The sequence below is a fragment of the Numida meleagris genome, chromosome 5 (assembly GCF_002078875.1).
Source record: "Numida meleagris isolate 19003 breed g44 Domestic line chromosome 5, NumMel1.0, whole genome shotgun sequence".
Lineage (NCBI taxonomy): Eukaryota > Metazoa > Chordata > Aves > Galliformes > Numididae > Numida > Numida meleagris.
The window spans coordinates 41,716,296-41,734,990 of NC_034413.1; the positions used below are offsets into that span (position 1 = coordinate 41,716,296).

The 18,695-nt window shown below is 43.0% G+C and overlaps 1 protein-coding gene and 1 long non-coding RNA gene across 4 annotated transcripts in view; one reads left to right on the top strand and one right to left on the bottom strand.

Annotated features, from left to right (window-relative positions):
- STAT4 (signal transducer and activator of transcription 4) overlaps positions 1-3,229 on the bottom strand; it is a 40,533-nt gene extending 37,304 nt beyond the window's left edge. Inside the window, exons 1-2 of one of the 2 annotated variants that reach the window (XM_021398177.1) lie at positions 2,732-3,229; positions 182-310 (exon numbers count right to left, since the gene is read on the bottom strand). In XM_021398177.1, the coding sequence (XP_021253852.1) occupies positions 182-309 (128 nt within the window). In that variant the 5' untranslated portion in view covers position 310; positions 2,732-3,229. The remainder of the gene's footprint in view (positions 1-181; positions 311-2,731) is intronic. The other variant, XM_021398176.1, reaches the window with a different exon arrangement.
- LOC110399461 lies at positions 10,163-16,484 on the top strand. 2 transcript variants are annotated; one of them, XR_002439215.1, is made up of 5 exons: positions 10,163-10,278; positions 11,791-11,906; positions 13,816-13,899; positions 14,234-14,680; positions 15,041-16,484. It is a non-coding gene; the product is annotated as an uncharacterized LOC110399461 (long non-coding RNA). The 2 variants fall into 2 exon arrangements; XR_002439214.1 differs by having other exon boundaries at positions 14,234-16,484.

Below are 18,695 nucleotides of genomic sequence, written 5' to 3' on the forward strand. Positions count from 1 at the left end.
AATCTCATAAATAGATGAAGTGTAATGCTAACTCAACAAGCTAAATCCATAAATAGCAGAATACTATTCTAGGAATGTAGTTGCATGCTCAGTTCACAAATGAGTACCCTAAAATCTGACAGATAAGGGAAAAATTGCTGATGACAGAAATTGTAAGAGAGGGAACAAACTTATTCTTTACCAGTCTTGGCTTTCTATCCATTGTGCCAGCAGATGCCGGATTTCCATGGGAAAGTTATCATCGTAGAACTGGTCAACCTGCTCCAAAAACTTTATTTCCAGTTGTTGAACTTGACTCCACTGGGACATGCTGCAAAAGAAAGAGTTAAACACGTTTGCCATTGAAAATAGCAATGTATTAATAATCCAAAGCATACAAAACACTTATTTTCATCGTAGTTCTTTTTTCATTACGTATTTTAATATTCCTGATTATTCTCCATCTTTAGAAGTAAACGTTGCTTGGCTGAAGTTTGTCAGTTAAAGGGAAGAGGGAGAAATGTGAGCAAGACCACTAGATGTTTTAGCTCTTACACCTGAGTGGACACCTCTGCCAACTTTCTTCCTTAATGCAAATGTTTTGATGATTATGAAGCAGAGAAATTTGTGCAGCATCTCTTCCTAGAGAAGTAGTTCAGGATTGTATACTTCAAATCCAGGTTAAACTAGTCTTATGAAATAGCAGTAAAAGCAAATAATTTGTTTATAACAGTGAATTCATAGCATTTTATGTTGTTGTGCTGTTCCTAGAGCCCCATGTTTTCTGTTTGGAGAGGACTGCTTACTTCAGAACCTAGATTATTGATCTAGTATGTCTTTTCCATTTTTGCTTGGCATAGAATTCTGAGATTTGATGTTAAAAAAGGAAAACTTGGGAAGGGTATAGCCATATGAAAGCCAAAAGATAAGCAGCAGTGGGATCACCCAATCACAGGCTCTGAAATTCTTGGCTGGGGTATCCACCCCAATTAACTTTTGACTCTCTACTGAGAGTTACAAAGCTTGATTGTTCCAGATTTCAGGTGGGCTGAGTTGTCTTTAAATAGCCACTGCTTTCTGTGGACTAAAGAGGTTGCTTTGGGTAAGCAGACTCTCAAAGCAGACACCTCGGTGACTCTTCTACTAGGGAAAAGATGGTCTTTCTGACACCTGTACTCTAAGGTTGTATCACATCATCATTAATCCCACTTGTGAAAACAACATTTTCATTTTGATTTTTTGGTGCAGGAAAGCATGTTCAAAAACAGAAAGAGAATAAGCTCAAATTAAAAAAAAAAAAAAAAACAGAAACTGATTTCCTGCTTTAGCCCCACAGTGTACTTGAGAAGCCTGAAGGTTGCTCTGTAGGGTCCCACTGGATTGTGTCACTGCTCCTACCTGTACTTCCACGTCTTTCCAGCACTATCAGATCTTGTATATTGCACTGAAGGATGCACTGAGATAAACTGACATACTTCTGAATTGCACTGAGAGATAAATATTGCCTCAGGGCAGACTGTGCTGGGTTCTGATTCCAGCTGTGTCATCTGCAGAAAAAGTCGGCAGTAGGGTTGCAAACAGGCCATTATGGATAAGTAGATAACGGGGCACCCTGGGGCCTGCCATCTTGGTCCTCCCATGAGCTCTGCCCACAGCCTGGTCCTGTACCAGGGGTTGTCTGCTCCTCATTGTCTTTGTTCACGCTAAGAAACTATGTAGAATGCAATGCCATGGATTAAAGGTTGCACTGCAGTAGGTCAACATGGTGTTTTTGGACATTTTTGATAGAATTTTTTCCTGAAAATTAAAAAGATGAGGTTTCATCAAAATTGGCATTTTTATAAAAAGTTGACCTTTTTATAAAAAGCTTTTCCATTTCCAATGCTGAATCATAGTTTCATAATGTCAACATTTCAAAGGAGAGAATATATATTTTTGGAGCGATATATAGGAGCATTTTCCTATCTCTGTTGCTACACTGGTAATTACAAAGAATCACAGGCCTTATTTCTTGAGATACCTACAAAAACCATAATGTAATAATACCTCATGTTGAGAAAATAAGATTTGTAAGCCTGCTTGCTCTCAGTAAGAGATTTTATTGCAGCTTCTGGCAAACTGTGGTGTTGTGATACCCTACAAGTCCTAAGAACTTTGTGTTGTTATACAGATAAAAAAAACACAAGATGATGCTGCAACCTCGTTGGCCTTCAAAGCGATATGCAGGGATGCTGGCATGCCCCGGCACTTACAAAAGGCATCTCTGGTCTTCACATGGGATTCTGGTAACCTGTTCAATACAATACATCCTGCTCTAGGTTTTCCTCTTCCCGGGAGTTGTGCTGAAAGTTTAAAAGCTCAGGACACCTGTAGTTTATATTGGATCTCCCCTGAAAGCTTGTAGCAGAAATGCACCGCATTTAAAAATTTACATCAAGCTATAGCAGATGAAATACTGACAGTGCAACTGTGTCACTTTTTTACGTCGCAAGGTGCTCATTCAGATACTTTTGGTTCTGTCTACAGTTATGACCTGTGCCACCCCCACGACATTCCCTATAGTCCCTCTGGCAGAGAAACTTCACCTTCCTCCCCTGATGGAGCTGCTCAGAGGTGCAGGAGCAGTGGGGAGCCCCAGGACCACGAGGCCCCCCAGTCCACATAAGACACCCCCCCAAGGCGCCCTGAAGGCTCCGGATGGATGGACAGATGGACAGACAGATGGACAGACAGAAGGAGCACCCCAACTTGCCTGTGCGAGCAGTCCCCAAGCTGCCGGCGGTGTCCCCAGGCGTGGCTGCCGCCTGCCCCACGCTTTATGCTGCCCCAGCTCCGTCCCGGTGGCTTTTCCTGTGCGTCAGCTGTGCCCTCACCGCCCCGGGGAGTGGAATGGGGCTGTGTCACAGTTTAAAAACATCATGAGCAGCACAATCCTCAGTGGTTGCCTTAAGGCTTTGTTTCAGGTGATGAGGCGCGTTTGGGGCAGATAGAGGAAAAAGGTGAAATGTTGGCTCTTGGTTAGGAAATGGGCAGAAGGGGGTTGTTTATCAAAAACTGCCACAAAACATCAATCAATTCTTCAGTTTGTAGCGTGGCACCCTAGCCTGTGTAAAGGGCTCTCGGGGAGCCAGGCTTCTCCCCCTCTGCAGGGAGGCACAGGGCCAGTGGCTCTCCTGCACGCAGACCCTACTCGCTGCTTTTTGTGACCCACACTAGTTCAAGAGCTCGGGGCTGTCCCAAGAGCAGCTCAGCAGCGGAACGTGACCACACTGCATGCTGTGACTTCCTGCAGCAGCTACGGGTGCTTTGTTTCAGGCAGTGCCTGAGATGCAGGAGCTCCTCTCCAAGATAAAAGACTCGGTCGCTGCCCCAAAGAGCTAGCGATCTGACATCTTCCATATCATAATAAAGGTTACGACAACAGGCATGCTCCAATTACTTTTTTTTTCCCTAAATAAGTTCATTTATGGAAAAAGGATCTATGCAGTGTCGAGTACAACGCTGCTAAAACCAAAGTGAATGGAAAGTGCTACATTACGACCATTTCAAATCCACCTGACCTTGTTGGGCAGAGCTTGAATGGTGGGATTGAGGCTCTGATGGCAGACCAAGCATCTGCAACCTGCACTAAATGGGACCCTTTTGAGCAATTAAGGTTTTGTGGGTTATATTGTGCATTCCCAGAAACCCCAGTCATGAGCAAGGCTTCTCTGTGCCAGGCTGTAGGAACAGCAAAGGGAAGGCATGCTCACACGCTGCCTGTGAGCCGAAGGAGTGGTGCACGCTGGGCTGGGAGCAACAGGAAGCCTCACTGAAGTGAGAGAGCCAGGTGCAGGAGTGTGGTTAAAAGGAAGGTGCATGTCACTGGCGATGTGTAATTACATTTTCCACACTGCGCAGAGAGAGAATTGAAAGTGATGTGAGAATCTCTGATACATAGGTAACTTCTAGATCTGCTGGTAGACGTTGTCCTCACTGTCTGTGTGCTTGAAATGAGATTTAGCATTTACTTGGATAGCATTTAGCATTTTTTTCAGGTGCGTTTGTAGTCTGAGAGCCAGGATCATAACAGATCTCTGCAAAATCCCCATTTATTGAATCGAGTGGTCTAGTGCATTCTTCAGTAGCCTCTGTATTTATCTCTGTTGTTCTTTTACGTAGCATTGCTAGTATTTGTTCATTATGTTTTACAAGTGAGGCCAGACTGTAATGTCCTGGAGGATTTTCTTCAGCCTTTTGTTCTTATAAAATAACCGGTGTACAAAGTCATGTTAGCTTTCCAAAGCAGAAGTGGAAGCTATGGATGCAGAGCCAGCTGCTGCTGCCACTGACGACCGGATGCACATGTCGTCCCCAACTGCATTTTGGCTCCTATAAGAGACTGTTCTTGGTTCTGATTTGACTTGGCTGTCACTGGCTCAAAGAGGTGATGCGAAAGCAGAAAGAACGTTTTCACTGCCCTTTGTCAGGAGCTGGGGATGAATTTGAAAGCCACACTCCCTCTTCGTCTGCAGAGATCAGGCCCCAAACTCAGACAAATTTTGGCAAGAGCCCACACAGGCCTGCCGTGTGTTCTTCAGGCTCCAGCACTCACAGAAGGAGATACAGCCGCACTTCACCCATGTTCCTGTTTTATTTTTGCTGACGGATATCTCAGCGGTTCATTCAGAACACACGCATTCACGCACATTTAGTAATCCTCTTTCTGCGGCGCTGCTTACTGCCCTTTTGGGTACACGTGATCTCAGGGATTTGCTGGAGTTTTCTTGGATTTGGTTCTCCTCCATTTGACAAATCACTTCCAAAGCAGCTGATTTTCAGGTGGTTTGCAGTGTACCAGTAGGCTCTGGTAGTGGCGACACAGGGACACTGAATTAGCAATTTTCAAGACCACCCAATAAATAACATTTATTAGCAATTTATTTTCATGCTGTCAGTAGGGGGAACTATTGCACTGCACTTTTACTTTAGCTTCTAAATAAATATTGATAACTACCTATCCTTTCTTTTAGATTAAGTACTCATTCTCTAAGCCTCCTTTCGCATCTGATATCCATAGTAAGAGGACGGGTAGATCATGCCATCCCACTAAAATAACATAATAACAGGGATGCTTTTTGCTTGCACCCTCTCCCCTAACCTTTAAAACAAGGTCCGTGGGGGAGTGGTTGTTGTTAAGGTGGTGGTGTTCTTTCGGCATCTATTCAGGTTTGCTTCAAGAGGAAGGAACTCAGGGTATTCCCCAGGATAAATGAAGGTCGTTCCTTGCCCGAGGGTCAGAGCTCAGTGCCTGGACAGATGGTTTTTGCTTCCTCCTGCTGCATGGAGGGCAGCTGATGGCCAGGGTGGGAGCAGCTGTGGAGACCACGGCATGGGCTGTCGTGGAGGCAGGAGATTCCCTCAGCAAGGGGATGCTGTAGAGGGGTGGGGGGACCTCCGAGGCCTCGCAGAAACTTGTTGGAGGTGGTGGACGGAAGAGGAAAGTGGTTGGAGGTGGTTGTCTGGAGTAGGGGAATGCAGAGGCTTGTGGTCACCTGCTGGATCGTGGGAGCTGAAGTGTGACTGAGAACAGAAAGGGAAGGTATGGCAGCCTGAGCTGCTGGGGGAGCGCAGATGGCAGGTAAGGGTGGGCAGCACAGTGCACTGACAGCTGCAGGAGCTGATGGCTGTGAAGAGGACTTTGGGTGACAAAGGCTGAAGCAAGGGTCCAGGAGGAAGTTAAAACATATGCAGAACAGGTCACTGCAGGTAACGGGGAAGAGAAACTGAAGGTGCTGAAGTAATCAGAGCTGAGGAGAAGATGGCTTTAGGGATTTTGCAGGGAGCTGAAATGCTTCTTGAGAGACGTGGGAGGAGGAGTGGTAACCCAGGCAGAGCTTGCTGAGTGGTGACCGTGCCAGAGCTCTGTGCTCTGGGAAGAAGGGTCAGTGGAGTATGTTTGCACACTGTGGAGGATGTGACAATGCTTGGAGATGTAAGGAGAATTGCTAGAGTGGGACTGAAATGAGAAGAAAGGCATGGCCTGGGTCAGCCCAAGTGGGCTCTGAAGGAGAACTGTGTGTGTAGGCAAGATGCTGGAGGTGCTGTCTTGAGGCAAGCAGTGATTGCCACTAATGCCTGCGAAGGGCAAGGAGCAGGCAGGAGCTCCAGAACCACCTGATTTGATAGGAGAAGCTGAGGAACGGGCAGTTCTGGCTCTCCTTGGCAAGAGAGTTCAGCAGGGCAAAACAGGCTGAAATGGTGCTTGTGAAGTGGAGGGCAATGAAGGAAAGGGCCTGAGGCAGCCCCTAGGTGGAAAGGAATTTCTGAAACTGCACAGCGAGGGCGCAGGGTGCAGCCCTGGGGTGGAGGTGCAGAGGAGTGTGAGGGAAAGCAGGCCTCAGATATTGGAGCCCTTGTTGAGTTTTGTAGGTCAAATTTAATCTGTGCTGCGAAACATTTTGTTCTGCTTCATCAGTGCTTCAGCTCCAGTAAAAGCAGGTGAACAAGAAGCAAATGGCTAAATTGTGTGGGCTACTAAAAGGGAAGCAAAGGTTTCAAATAATGGAGAAGGAATTCTGGACACAGTAATCTTCTAATCAAAAGTTCACAAAGTTTTTTTCTAGGAATACGGAGCCAATTTATTACTTTGATCAGCATGACCAACCTGTAATCAAGATTATCATCTCTTGTGTTTGGCCTCTGGTCATAATACTCCCTGACTAACCTCTAATTAGAGTATGTCTCATCTATCTTTTACATAAGGGAGACATTTAGCTTGAGCATGCTGTACATGTACTACGTCTTGTGTCTGAGCTGTTCATAGTTTTTCTTCTTGTATTCAAAACAAGGACTTCTGGACTCAGTGAGACTTGTAAACACTGTAATCATGAGAAATTGTCTTGCTGGCAGTGTAGTTCCTCCGAGTCAGCACAGCATAAATCAGCAGTCGTGCGTGCAGGTCACATCCACTACTGTCCTCTATCTGGAGAAAAAGACAGGAACAGTGATGTTGTCCTGAAGTTGCACGTTCTAACAAGCTGTTTATGAGTGCTAGAAAGATCTCTTGGCTCTCCATTTGTGTGCAGCTAAAAGACTGATTGTTACCCTTAGAAAAAATGGTTTTGTTTGTTTATTTAGTTGTTCTCAAGTGCTGAAAACTCTTTTCCTCCTTCCAGTAATGAGTAAGCCGTACGTGCAAGTGTCTAAATGTTTGAAGTAAATATACATACCTCACTCAAATCTGAGATGATACCAGCTAGAAAAAAAAATAATTAACATGTCATGTAGATCTCTCTAGCACATCTCTCTTATACAATTTAAGGCACATGCCACTTGGGGTCCTGCAGCAACCACACAAACTTTTACACTGGTATGGAATGAACTCTTTGGGGCCTTGTATTGCCTTTCAGTGTAAATGAAACTTTCTTTTGATAATGAAAAATAGCATATGTGGAATATCATTATGAATCTACTTTGCTTAATATCCCCCTTATGCTAAGTATTTTTTCAGCAATTTCCATCCTTTGATATGTATGAACTCTTTAACTCTTCCGCCTCCTGAATAGTCTCACGCAAATCAGCTTTCACTTTTCCTGAATTAAGCTGGAGTCAGGTTTCCTTTTGTGTTCCGAGTTACGTAGATTTTGTGGAATTCTAGCAGTACTATTTTAGTAGACTTTTCAGTTTAGTGCAGACTGTGGACTCTCAGGAAGCATTTTTCTTATTTTATACAGCAGCCTCCTGGTCCATTGGTAATAATCCCTTTTGTTTGCATGGAAATTGAGAACTTTGTGATTACTGTTTTCCAAAGCAGAGTGTGAGAAAGAACTACAAAATCAATGTGATTTGGGCAATAGTGTTTCTGTTTGTATATTCCTGTGGAGTGTAACCTGGAGGGCAAAAAGAGGAACGTCTTGGTGATGCAACTTGATTAGTATGAAAGTCAGCGTTGACTGGATGACAGAAAAGAGAATTTCTCATAGTAATCTCACTTGGGAGTCACATTGTCAATAGTTTCTTAAATTCTTACTGCCTTCCACACCTGGGATTGGGATGACTACGCATAATGGTAATTTCTGAGTATACTTATGAATATTTTCGTTTTGCAGTCTCTTAGGACCTTAGAGGAGTCCTTGAGCTTTATTAAACTTGCTAGTATATGCTGATTGCAGAAAGCAATTTGATGCTGAACAATGACTGCTAAATAAAAAGATCAATAGTTTCAGAATTAGTAATGGATCATACTCTGAGAAGATAACTTGGTTTATTAATTTAATAAAGTCTTTTCACAAAGGGAGCAATTAAACCAAAGTTTGATTATCTCTACTTGATAATGTTTGAAATATTCCATTAAAAATAATTAAAAATTAAAGGTTTTAACTCTGATGGTAGTAAAATAACCTCTTGATTTATGGTACTCCCTGAAACTGCTTATCTATTTATGCTGTTTATATAAGAAAACACAATCCTTCAGAATTTATGTCATTTTTTTTTCCTTGGCTAGGCTATAAGGAAAAAAAAATGAAAAAACAAATTGAAAGCAGTTGTACAGTTGACCTTAATTGTATTGTTGGATATCACAAGAAGGATGGCAATCATGTGCCCGTCGTGGACTCATTGTCTTCCTTCTAAGCTGTTTGAAAGCAGTGTTTGCTTTGATCCTTGTATTGCTTTCAAGCCTCCAGTAAGAAATAGCTGGGGCTCGATTTTTCTTTTATAGATATGTTTCGTTCCTGGATCTCCATCCCTTAGCGCGCTGTTTGTATGGGCCCTTGCCATAGGAAGGTTAGTTGCCAACTGTCGTATGCCTCACTTAGTGTAGTTCCCATGGTGGTGTGGAGGGAGGAGAGAGATGGATGAGCATAATGATCTTGTGTATATTTTGAAAATCTTTTATCATTTCTGAATTTTCCAGATGGCTTTTTCAATTCGTTTCAAAATTTTCAATATGAATAAATTTTCAGTGTGTTTGATTCATACCAGAAATGAAAATGAGCTTGTTTTCACTAGAGGACAACCAAAGTGCCTGGTAGTGTAAGAGGACATTGAGAACTGAAAGTGTATATGAAAATTTAACACTGAAAGTTGTTCTAATGGTGTGAACAAAACTTGCATTGTTCTCTTGTATTCACAAGGAGAAAAAGATGATTTCTAGAGCTCAGCCATAGAATCACAAAACAGTTTGGGTTGGAAGGGACCTTTAAGATCATCTAGTTCCAACCCCCCTTCTATAGGCAAGGACACCTCCCACTAGATCAGCTTGCTCAATAACATGAAGAGAAATGTTAGTAAAGAAGAAAATAGCCTGTAGTCACTAAAGGACACGGGTAAGACCAAAGCTCAACTCCCTCTACTGTCTTGAGGTCATTCAAACTTGCATCTCACATCTTTCCTGTAGGTGTTATGGAGATGATACTCCTATAAGGTGGGGCTGGGTGTTCTCTATTTCTCCTGGAGAAACAAATGAGGTTTAAGGAGAGAGCTGCTGATTCATTGTAGCCTGGTTATTCAGGCAGTCTATCATCAGGGTCCAAGGACTTTGTCCTGCGTAGGAAGCAGTTGTGATGTACAAGGAGAAGGAATCCAAACCTGGCCTCCTCCTTCCCAGAAATAGGTGCGGGCCTTTGTGGTTGGACATTAACAATGTTGGGCAAGCTCATGCTTTCATTCCTGTTCAGGATGAGTTAGCATAGCCTCAGCTGTGGGAGAAAGTGCTCCTCCTCTGCCCTCTGTAATGCTGTGAAGCAGTCAGTAGTGTGAGGATTACATGCCACTGCTGCGTGTCGGGTGTTGTTGGAGCTTGTGCTCTGGGTTAGAGCACACTGAGCGTACTCTTGCCAAATCGTGGAGAGTCTTGAGTCAGAATGGTGTTAGGGGTGAAATGGGCAGTGAGCTGCTGAAAGAAATGGGTTGGGGCAGCACGGCTTCCACGCCACAACTCAGGCACTCACTTGTTCTAGGTGTGTAAAAGACCAGGCAGAGATTCTGAGGTCTGTGTTTCTTAGCTAGGCTCCTAATACCATTCAGACTTCATTGTAAGTGCATTTAGGATCTTGTCTTTAATCTTGTCTTTAAAACCTTTAAGGCACCCTTAAAATATAAGCTTCAAATCACTTTTTTCTTCCTCATGTTCTTTGACTCATTAATCATTTCTAATATTTAATGATACGCAGTTTTCACATCTCTCAATAGTTTGAACATGACACAAAGAGTTCTTCTTCGAACAGCTTGCAACATTGATGCTAACACCAGCATGGGTGGAAATCTGTGATCTGTTTTCCTCTTCTCCTCTAGGGTATGACCTGCAGCATCTGTCTGGTAAGAATCTGAACCTATTTGATTTTTGTACAGGGACTCTGATGGCGCAGCCATCTAGATCTCAGACTGGAAAAATCTGGAGCATTGCCTCACTCCTTGGGGTGGGGGGGTAGGGGGGGGGGAAGAAAATAGTGCATCACAAATGCATTGTGGAGTGCTGCCAAAGTAGTTTTTGTTTACAACCAAAAGATTTAGGCAAAGGTCTTTGCATTCTCATCATTTTTTTTTCCCAGTGCCTGTTTTGTTTAGTTCTTCCCATGCCTAAGAATGTGTAAGCATATCTCTCAGAAAATCAGACTTTATGTACAGGTTGTTTTGCACACTGCTGCGTGAGGGCACCTGACCTACTTGTGACCCAGAGACTGAGAAGTGCTGCTCGTTGCTGCAGCAGTGCAGATAACCAACTCCACGAGTGTTATCTTCTGTCAGAAAAACCACTGATTCCTGTGTACTCCTGAGAACTGAACTACAGGTTCTCAGTTAAACCGATGCTAATATCTTTTCAGGTAGATATATTTTTAACTTTGTTTTACAAGACATATATTTTAAGTGCTTCTACTGTGAAGTAAATAACATGAAGCTATTTCTGCATGCACACAGCACTCAGAGCTGTGCTGAAAGGTGCGATGCTACTGAAAGCTGTCCTGCCTTGCTTTGGAGCCCTCTGAGGAAAGCAGGCAGCTGGGGACTCTGCCAGCCAGTGTTTCACACTCCGTTGTACTAGGAGCAGCAGCCATGTGATGGTGATGGCTTGAGGTGGCACAGCTGGGGCAGAACCTCTGATGTGAATCACACCTGATGTGAGGCACCTGCCAAAGAGAACCAAGCAAAACCAGGGTAACTCACGTGTTTTTTGGAAATTCAGACTTTCCTGTTTATTTTGCAGGTGGCAGGAATTAGTTCATCTAATGCTTTGCTAAAAACTAGTGTCTTCATGTTGCATTGTGAACTGCATTTTTTTTTTCTCAAACAGACTATTCTAATTTGGTTTAAATCCAGGAATCTTTGGTCTTTCTGACTTGTCTGTTAGCACTCAGAGGGAAAAAACTATGAAGGGAATTCCAAAATTCAGCAGATTATAACTAGGGGACAGCAAAGCATACCACTGTCTCTGAATTCTCCTGTCTCATCGGCCTGCAGAGATACAAGCGTTGATAGGTTTAATGAGGTTCTCAAATGACAGGAGGTTATGTACTTTTGTGGGAGTTTTGTGGTCACTCAGAGGCAGCTGCATTTGAATTGCATGAAGGCATTTGCTTTCAGGCAACACTGTTTTATTGCCTGGGTTCACTAAGGTAGGGAAGGGGCACTTTGTGTTGTCCAGGAGCAACATCCAGATTCACGCTGTAGAAGCCCACTTGGTTCTGGTTCTTATCGCAGTATCTGCAAGATCACAGTGTTTCCTCACTGCAATGAAGTGCTTTGTTTGTTCTGGTATCTGCTTCGGTATTTTGGTATTGTCATCCAAAGACTTTCGTAATTATGGTTCTTTCTTTGTCCCTTCTTTTTAAGTTTCTGTCTGCCTTAACCTCCAGGAGGTACACTTGCTTGCCCTGGAGAAGAATATCATGGTGGCCACATGGATGCTTTAGAGTGGGTGAGGTCGTGCATCATTATACAAAATAGAGGTATCAAATTAGTATATAATGAGCCTTATTATGATAAAAAATCCCTCTTGCACTCCAGCCCATAGCCAAACTTGGACTATTAATGCAGTGGCTGTATGTGCACCAGTAGTGCTTAGAAGCCTTGACTTCATTTTACTAAACATTGTGTGCAGCTCTCACCCAAAGCACTTATCACTAAAAGGCAAATGGGTGTGCTGCGATGGGCATGAGAAATGTAGAAGTGGGAATGAAAGGTGCCAGCAGAGCACTGATCAAAGCTTGAAGCAGTAGTTATGTTGCTCAGCTGCTTCTCCAACGCAGATTGTGTGGCAAAGCCCATTTGAGTCACACATTTTGCTTTCTGTGCCACTGTTTCCCCATCTGTTTTATCCATCTTGCAAGTGTGTTGTCCCACTTATAAAGTTGATTTTGGATAAGAATGCTATTGTGACTGCACAGGCATTGGTTTTATTAAAAGGGGCTTACGGTATAACCAGAATTATTTTATCTAAACCTTTTCAAATAGGTGATGCTATTAAAATCATCATGACTTGATGAATAAGGACACTGAGTACAATACGGGTCACTTTAAACGCCACCTCAGTCATTACGCATATTGGGTTGAAATCCTACTAACATTAGTGTTAAAACAAATTCTTTTCTTGTTTCTAACTTTCTTAATCCCTTCAGTGAAATTTTGACCTTAAGTCAAGTTTTCCCTGTGTCCTCCCTGTTGACCTTGCCTATATATAATACATATATATTAGATTTTTATATTTTTAAGTATACATATTTAAAACAGGAATACAGTCACAAACAGACACTCATGTACACTCATCACACGGAATTAAATACTTTCATGACAAAACAGGATGTATCATAAATCTGTTTGGATATATCAGTTGAGAAAGAGTTCTTACAGAAACACTGATCAAGTTATGTTGTGTTGTTTCTTTAATAAGGGAAAAGATGATGCAAGTGTGAATTGTTGTTCTGCTGAAATACTGTAGGTGTAGTTTCAGTAGAAGCCTAATGCAGTCAGGGCTCACGTCTCTGATATCTCACCCTGCTGCTTATTTGGAGGTAGTAAAATCCCATGTCAAAGCACATGCTATAACTTGCCACTCTATTGCTTAACTACTACCATAAGAATGCTTAAATTGAGGGAAATGTTGAGAAAACCAAAGCCTATTTTTTCAGGCTTCATCCAACTATGCTTTCTCTCTGACCTACAAAAGGTGCCTTAGATGCTCTCTAGATTTTGGTTGAAGTTAACTAAGACAAAATTGGCAGGATTTGGAGGCTTGCCATGTATTTAAGCAGTTCCACTCCTAACTGCCAGGCTTTGGGACATCCTGAGTTCCAGAACCCATCTTTGTTGTTCCACAGCAGGAATTGATCTAGCCTGATATACTGGCAAAACAAAACTTTAATTATCCTTCACTGCTGCACTTGAACATACATGCCTTTGTATGAGAAAGCAGTAAAGCAGTCCTATTTGCAGTCAAGTCACTTCTTACAAATCTGTGCCTTGAAATAATAGTGTTGCAAATCTGCTGGTACATCTAAATGAGAGTAGTAGTTAGCCGTCTGCTACAGGCATGTGTCCTGTGTAATGCTCAGTTTTTCAGTAGTGACTTTAAAATCAGGGAAACCGAGACAGTACTGTATTTATAAGTCTAGGTGACGTTCAACTTTCTGTTGTGGAGGGGGAAGTGGAGAGCTTACTAAATATGTTATGTAAAGTTTCTTTTCAATCACCACAACAATAAATGCACTCTATTGTCTGTATAGTGGTTTCAGGCAGCAGTTCAAATTGTTGATTTATTTCCCCTGGGCGTGTTTGGTACGTTTTTGAAAGTCAATTTAAAAATGGCATGGATCGATTGTAAAAAGAATACAGCACTTTCCATTCAATTTTGTCTTACAGACTCCTCTTGCAGACCAAATTACCACAGGCACAGGACTTCTTGGACACTGTTGTGGAACGGTAGAGCACAGCTCAACAGGAAAGGTAGTGTTACACTTCATGGCTTTGGTATTTGGTGCTCTGGGCAAAGACTTGCAAGACCAGGAAAAGAAAATCACCTGTAAGTAATATCTGCACTTAGTCACCTGGTCTGTCCAGGCAGATGGCACTGCTTCCACTTCTGTGTTTGCAGGCAATTGAGCAAGGCAATGAATACAGCTAGACTTAGTCACACTTTTTCAGTTGCAGCTGGAACTTTGAAGGGTTGAATTCATTTTAGTTGAGGCTGGACCTCTGATTTTTCTTGCTACTAAACAAAACCAGCGGAAGATGAATGAATTCGCTAAAAGCAAATCAACTTTTTTATATTCCCAAACAGAGCTGATTAAAAAGTTCAACTCAAATCATCAAGGATCAAGTCTGCTCAAGGTGTCGAGCCTTGCAGACAGCAACTAAGTATCTGTGGCAACTGGTGAGCTTCCTCCCAGACCTAGCCTTGCCTCTGCGGCCTGACCTGTCCCTGTCGAGCAGCCAGCGTGACTTCTGGCCACAAAGGAGACCTTGTGCTTTGTGTCTGAGCTGGTGCGCGGTGCCCAACGGCTTGTGTCACGGCTCTGCAGCTGTTCAGCCACATCTCACCCAAAGGTTCTGGCAGCAATTTGCTAAGCCCTGTGTTACTGTGGCCTGGCTCAGCAGTGGCTGAGTTCTCTCTGGCTGCCCCTCATCTTCCTTCCCCAACGAAACAGCTGTGAGCTTTGAATCCGGAAGCTTTTCAGTGTCCAAAGGGGTCCTGCTGGATTTACTCTCCCTTGAAGCTGTGCCATCTGTAAGTACAAGTCCCTTGCTGTTCAGGATTCAGAAGGAGAAGTCCTCTGAAAAGCTGGCCTCAGCTGACCCACCCCCAGACATTTCTCAGCATTCGTGTCTCACTTGATGCCTCTCTGGGGAGGACGTGTGGATTCTTTCTTGTCTCTGAATTGCACAAGTACTCATACGTGCAGGCCACGAGAGTGGTACCCTGCAGATGCCCTCCTCTGCCTTCAGTGACTGTGTTTGTGGGTGATCTCCACTTAGGTGTTGGGATTTCTAAAAGGTTGCACATATCTGTTTTGCTGTGGCCTTAGTATTTAGTTTGTTTCTTACTCCATTCTAAAACCAAGAAGGACTTTTTGTCATCTTCTTCCAGGAAAAGGCGATTGAATATCACGTTCCCCATTTGTCAGCAACTCTTCTTGCGATAGCTATTGCTGTGGAAACGCTTTTATGATTTAGTAGAGAAATAGGTCTGCAGTCCAGAGATGCCTGCTCTGCTGTTCTGCCGTTATTTTTAGAAGCCTTGCTCTTATTTTAATTAGACTCCTTGTTCAATTTTAGAAGACAATGTTTTACTGTGATCTGCGATATAGCTTAGAATATGAAATTGCCTCACTCAGAAACCAAGAGGAAGAATTCAGGTGCTCAGCCTGCCCTGTGTGTTGCAGTGTGCTAAAAACAAGAAATCGGTTACTTTACTGGGTTCTGTACCACGTTTCTATTTCGTGCAGAGAGATTTGACCTAAACCAGCTCCCCAGTACATGAAATCAAGGGTAAAGCTGAAATATCACCTGCATTTTCTAAGGAAATGCTGCCTAAATTCCTCCAGGACTCTAGGAGAAGCTGCACACGTAGAGCCAGAGCTAATGGATTTTATGATTAAGAAGCACTTTGCTGACTTGTAGGACTCTAACTCTTGATCAAGGTGCATTACATCTCAGTTAATACTATATGGCTTTCTGAGAGACAGGTGGATAAATATGGACTCTTTAAAGATTATGACTTGGTTTCCACAGCGTCTTGCATGTTTGACACCATGAAGCCTACAGACCATAGCATGTTTTTGAAATTCACCTCTGTAATAGATTGGATTGATTTTGAATCTCACATAAACAGGGTTTCCTTTGTGTTCAGGTGATGCAAAGGTTTCACTGTGTGGTCTGCCAGCAGGCTTGTGTGCTTAGTGAATAAGGTCAGGTTGCCAGTTTGACAAGGGTATATATTTTAAAGCCATTTTGCAGAATCAGGAAAGATGGTGGAGGACATTTGGTTGCAGTGACCATGCTAGAGAATGGACTGACTTGTGAGAAACTAGAACTGAGGATGTGTTTGATGAAGCGTAATTCAGATAGAGATCCAGGCTTAGGTGATCCTGTTGGGACTGAGATGATGTGTTTTCTTCTTGTAAATGAGACTGACAAGGACTCGCTTTTTACATAGCACCGGATGACACTGCAGGTGCTTAGTATGCGCTCCTGCAGCTCATGCCAAGCAATGCCTCTTCAGTGATACACTGGGGCACTATTTTATGTAACTTGCCATCAGATGGCATAAATTCCCTAACAACTCTTAGCGACACTGAAGCAGGCATTCCTGGAACAAGCTGCAGCACCGGAGCCAAGTAGTTAATCAGGTGTAACATGAGGCTTTGACATGATTTACTGCCTGCTGGTAGCTCTTACTGGGGCTGTATTGTCCTTCTGTATGTACTGTATAATAGTTTTAAGCTGTCCTTGGACAGGGCCCTATTGTAAACAAGCTGTCTGGCTTAACTGGGATATCCTGTAAAAATATGTTAATAAAAACTGAAATCATTGTAAAGGATCCTATTCCTTCTATTTCTGTTTCCCAAACTATTCCCATCAGTGATGTACAGCACATGGTCTTAACTCCTGCAGTGCTGGTGCTTGAGTGATGCCCGGTAGTTTTGCAGGACTTGGTTCAAAATGGATTCATCACTGCACGCCATCTCAGCATGCTCCTGTGCATGAGGGCTGCAAAATGCAGAAATTAACTCTGAAATAAAGCTTATTTTCAAGGTGTCAATTTTATGTAGGTTGCTCCAGAAGAAACACCTCCTATTTATTTCCATGGAAACAGCAACAGATAGAAAGGGCACAGTAACACTACTTGATAGAGCAAATTCTCAGCTACAAAACACTCTTTTTCAGCATAGTCACCACCATTAGCTCTGCATTTTTGCCAGCGGTGAATAAAAGCCTGCATTCTGGGCTTGTCAAAACCTGCAGCAGCAGGTCACTTTTGCCACTGCTGAAACACACCACACACCCTTCACTGTGCTCACATCCACTGTAGTTCTCCATAAATGTTCAGCAAATGTCAGTGAATGTCAGTGGGTGCCATTTTCTCCACATGGAGGGATTCAGTGACACACCTTTGCTTCACATGCGTTTCCATGTCAGACGCCATTTTGTCAGACTGCTTATTTTATTTCCCGTCCCTTTGTGTGGTCCCAGCTTGGCTAGGCCTGAGGAGGGACTTATGAGATAGTACTATATGTGAAAGGAGTTTTAGAAGTGAGCTAACTTGTTTTGGTCCCAGAGGTCAGGGCCTCCACCACTTGGTGCGGATAGGTCGGGATAAAACAGCAAGGCCTCGCATGGGACCAAGTTTTGAAAAGCAGTTCTGAAAGGTATCATCAGGTGTCATTTGCTGTTAGCAGCTGCTGCTGGATTTTGTGGTTGGAGATAGATGCAAGAAATACAAGTTCTTGCAAAATTAGCGTTATTCCTTTCAGCATTTGTGATTTTGTGGGTTAAATGGGTAGAATTTCTCAAGGGTAAAGATGCTGTGAGTCAGAAATTGTTGGATTTTATGGGCAGGATGAGATGTTCAGGAGACTCTCAGAGGAGAAAATGACGCGCAGGAAGGGTTGCTGTTTTGCTAACCTGCCAGTCCTTCTTGCAGCAGTGATGCCTCTAGAAGAGAGCCTTTGTGGTATCCAAAGTTCTGTTAATTAATATGTAATTTTGTATGTGAGGAAGGCACCAACAGCTTAGTAAGTGAGAATGTGGCTCATCCCCATAAATGGCTGCAATACGCAGGTTTGTGTGGTGGCTTGGGGATGGGGGTTGTGTGTTGTGCAGCTGTTGGAAACCATTAAAAAGCGACCTGGGCCCCTGTGAGCAAGCCTGGGGTTAGCTGTAAATTGATACAGCAGATCTCCAGGGTTTTCATTACAAATTTCAGATCTCTGCATGGCAGTTTTGCTCATATGTCCTTCTTTCAGGTATTCTGGTTACACTAAGCTTCCACCTACTTTTAAAGATGATCTGCACAGCAACTCATTGGCTATGGGTACAATTTAATAATTGAAGAGCTTAATCTTTCAAACTGGAATGAGAAGAATGAATGTCCCCAACGTATTTCCAGCATAGCAGTCCATTTAAAATCTATCTTAGGAAAGAGGAAAAAAAGACTGTTTTGATTTTATATTACAAAAGGAGATATGAAAAGTTACTTTTCTTGCTTGGTTTTCAAATTTATGAAAGTATTCGTCTTTGTTCTGTAAAACGCTTGTCAGTGAATGCTACAGGACTCTATAGTGGTTGTGGCACTATAAAAGTAAAGGCTCAGTACAGTATGGAAAAAGATCTGGCGGTTGTCAAGAGAAAAATGTGGAGGGAGGCTACTTTCAGCTTGAAAATCAGCCTGCAAACAGGCTGTTCCCTTGTCCCTGCATCTTTTTATTTTTTTTCCTTGATCCATTAAGAGTTACTCTCCCTGTAAAACATCCTGGCTAACCAGAGCCAGTCGTTTCACTTCAAGATGGCAGTGGAGATGCAGCAGGGATTTTCACCTACGTTCCTATGTGCTCAGCACATCTCCGATGCACTTGTCTTTACAAAATCTGTCTGACTCCAGCAGATGGTAGCTGTTTTGAACAACTTTGAGTGAGTCCACAAAGCACTACATTAGGTAAGAACGAGTGATTTTGAAGGGGAAGAGAGCTGGAAGAAATTTCAGTCAACCTGAAAACAGCAGCAGTTGGCTACTAGTTTGGACT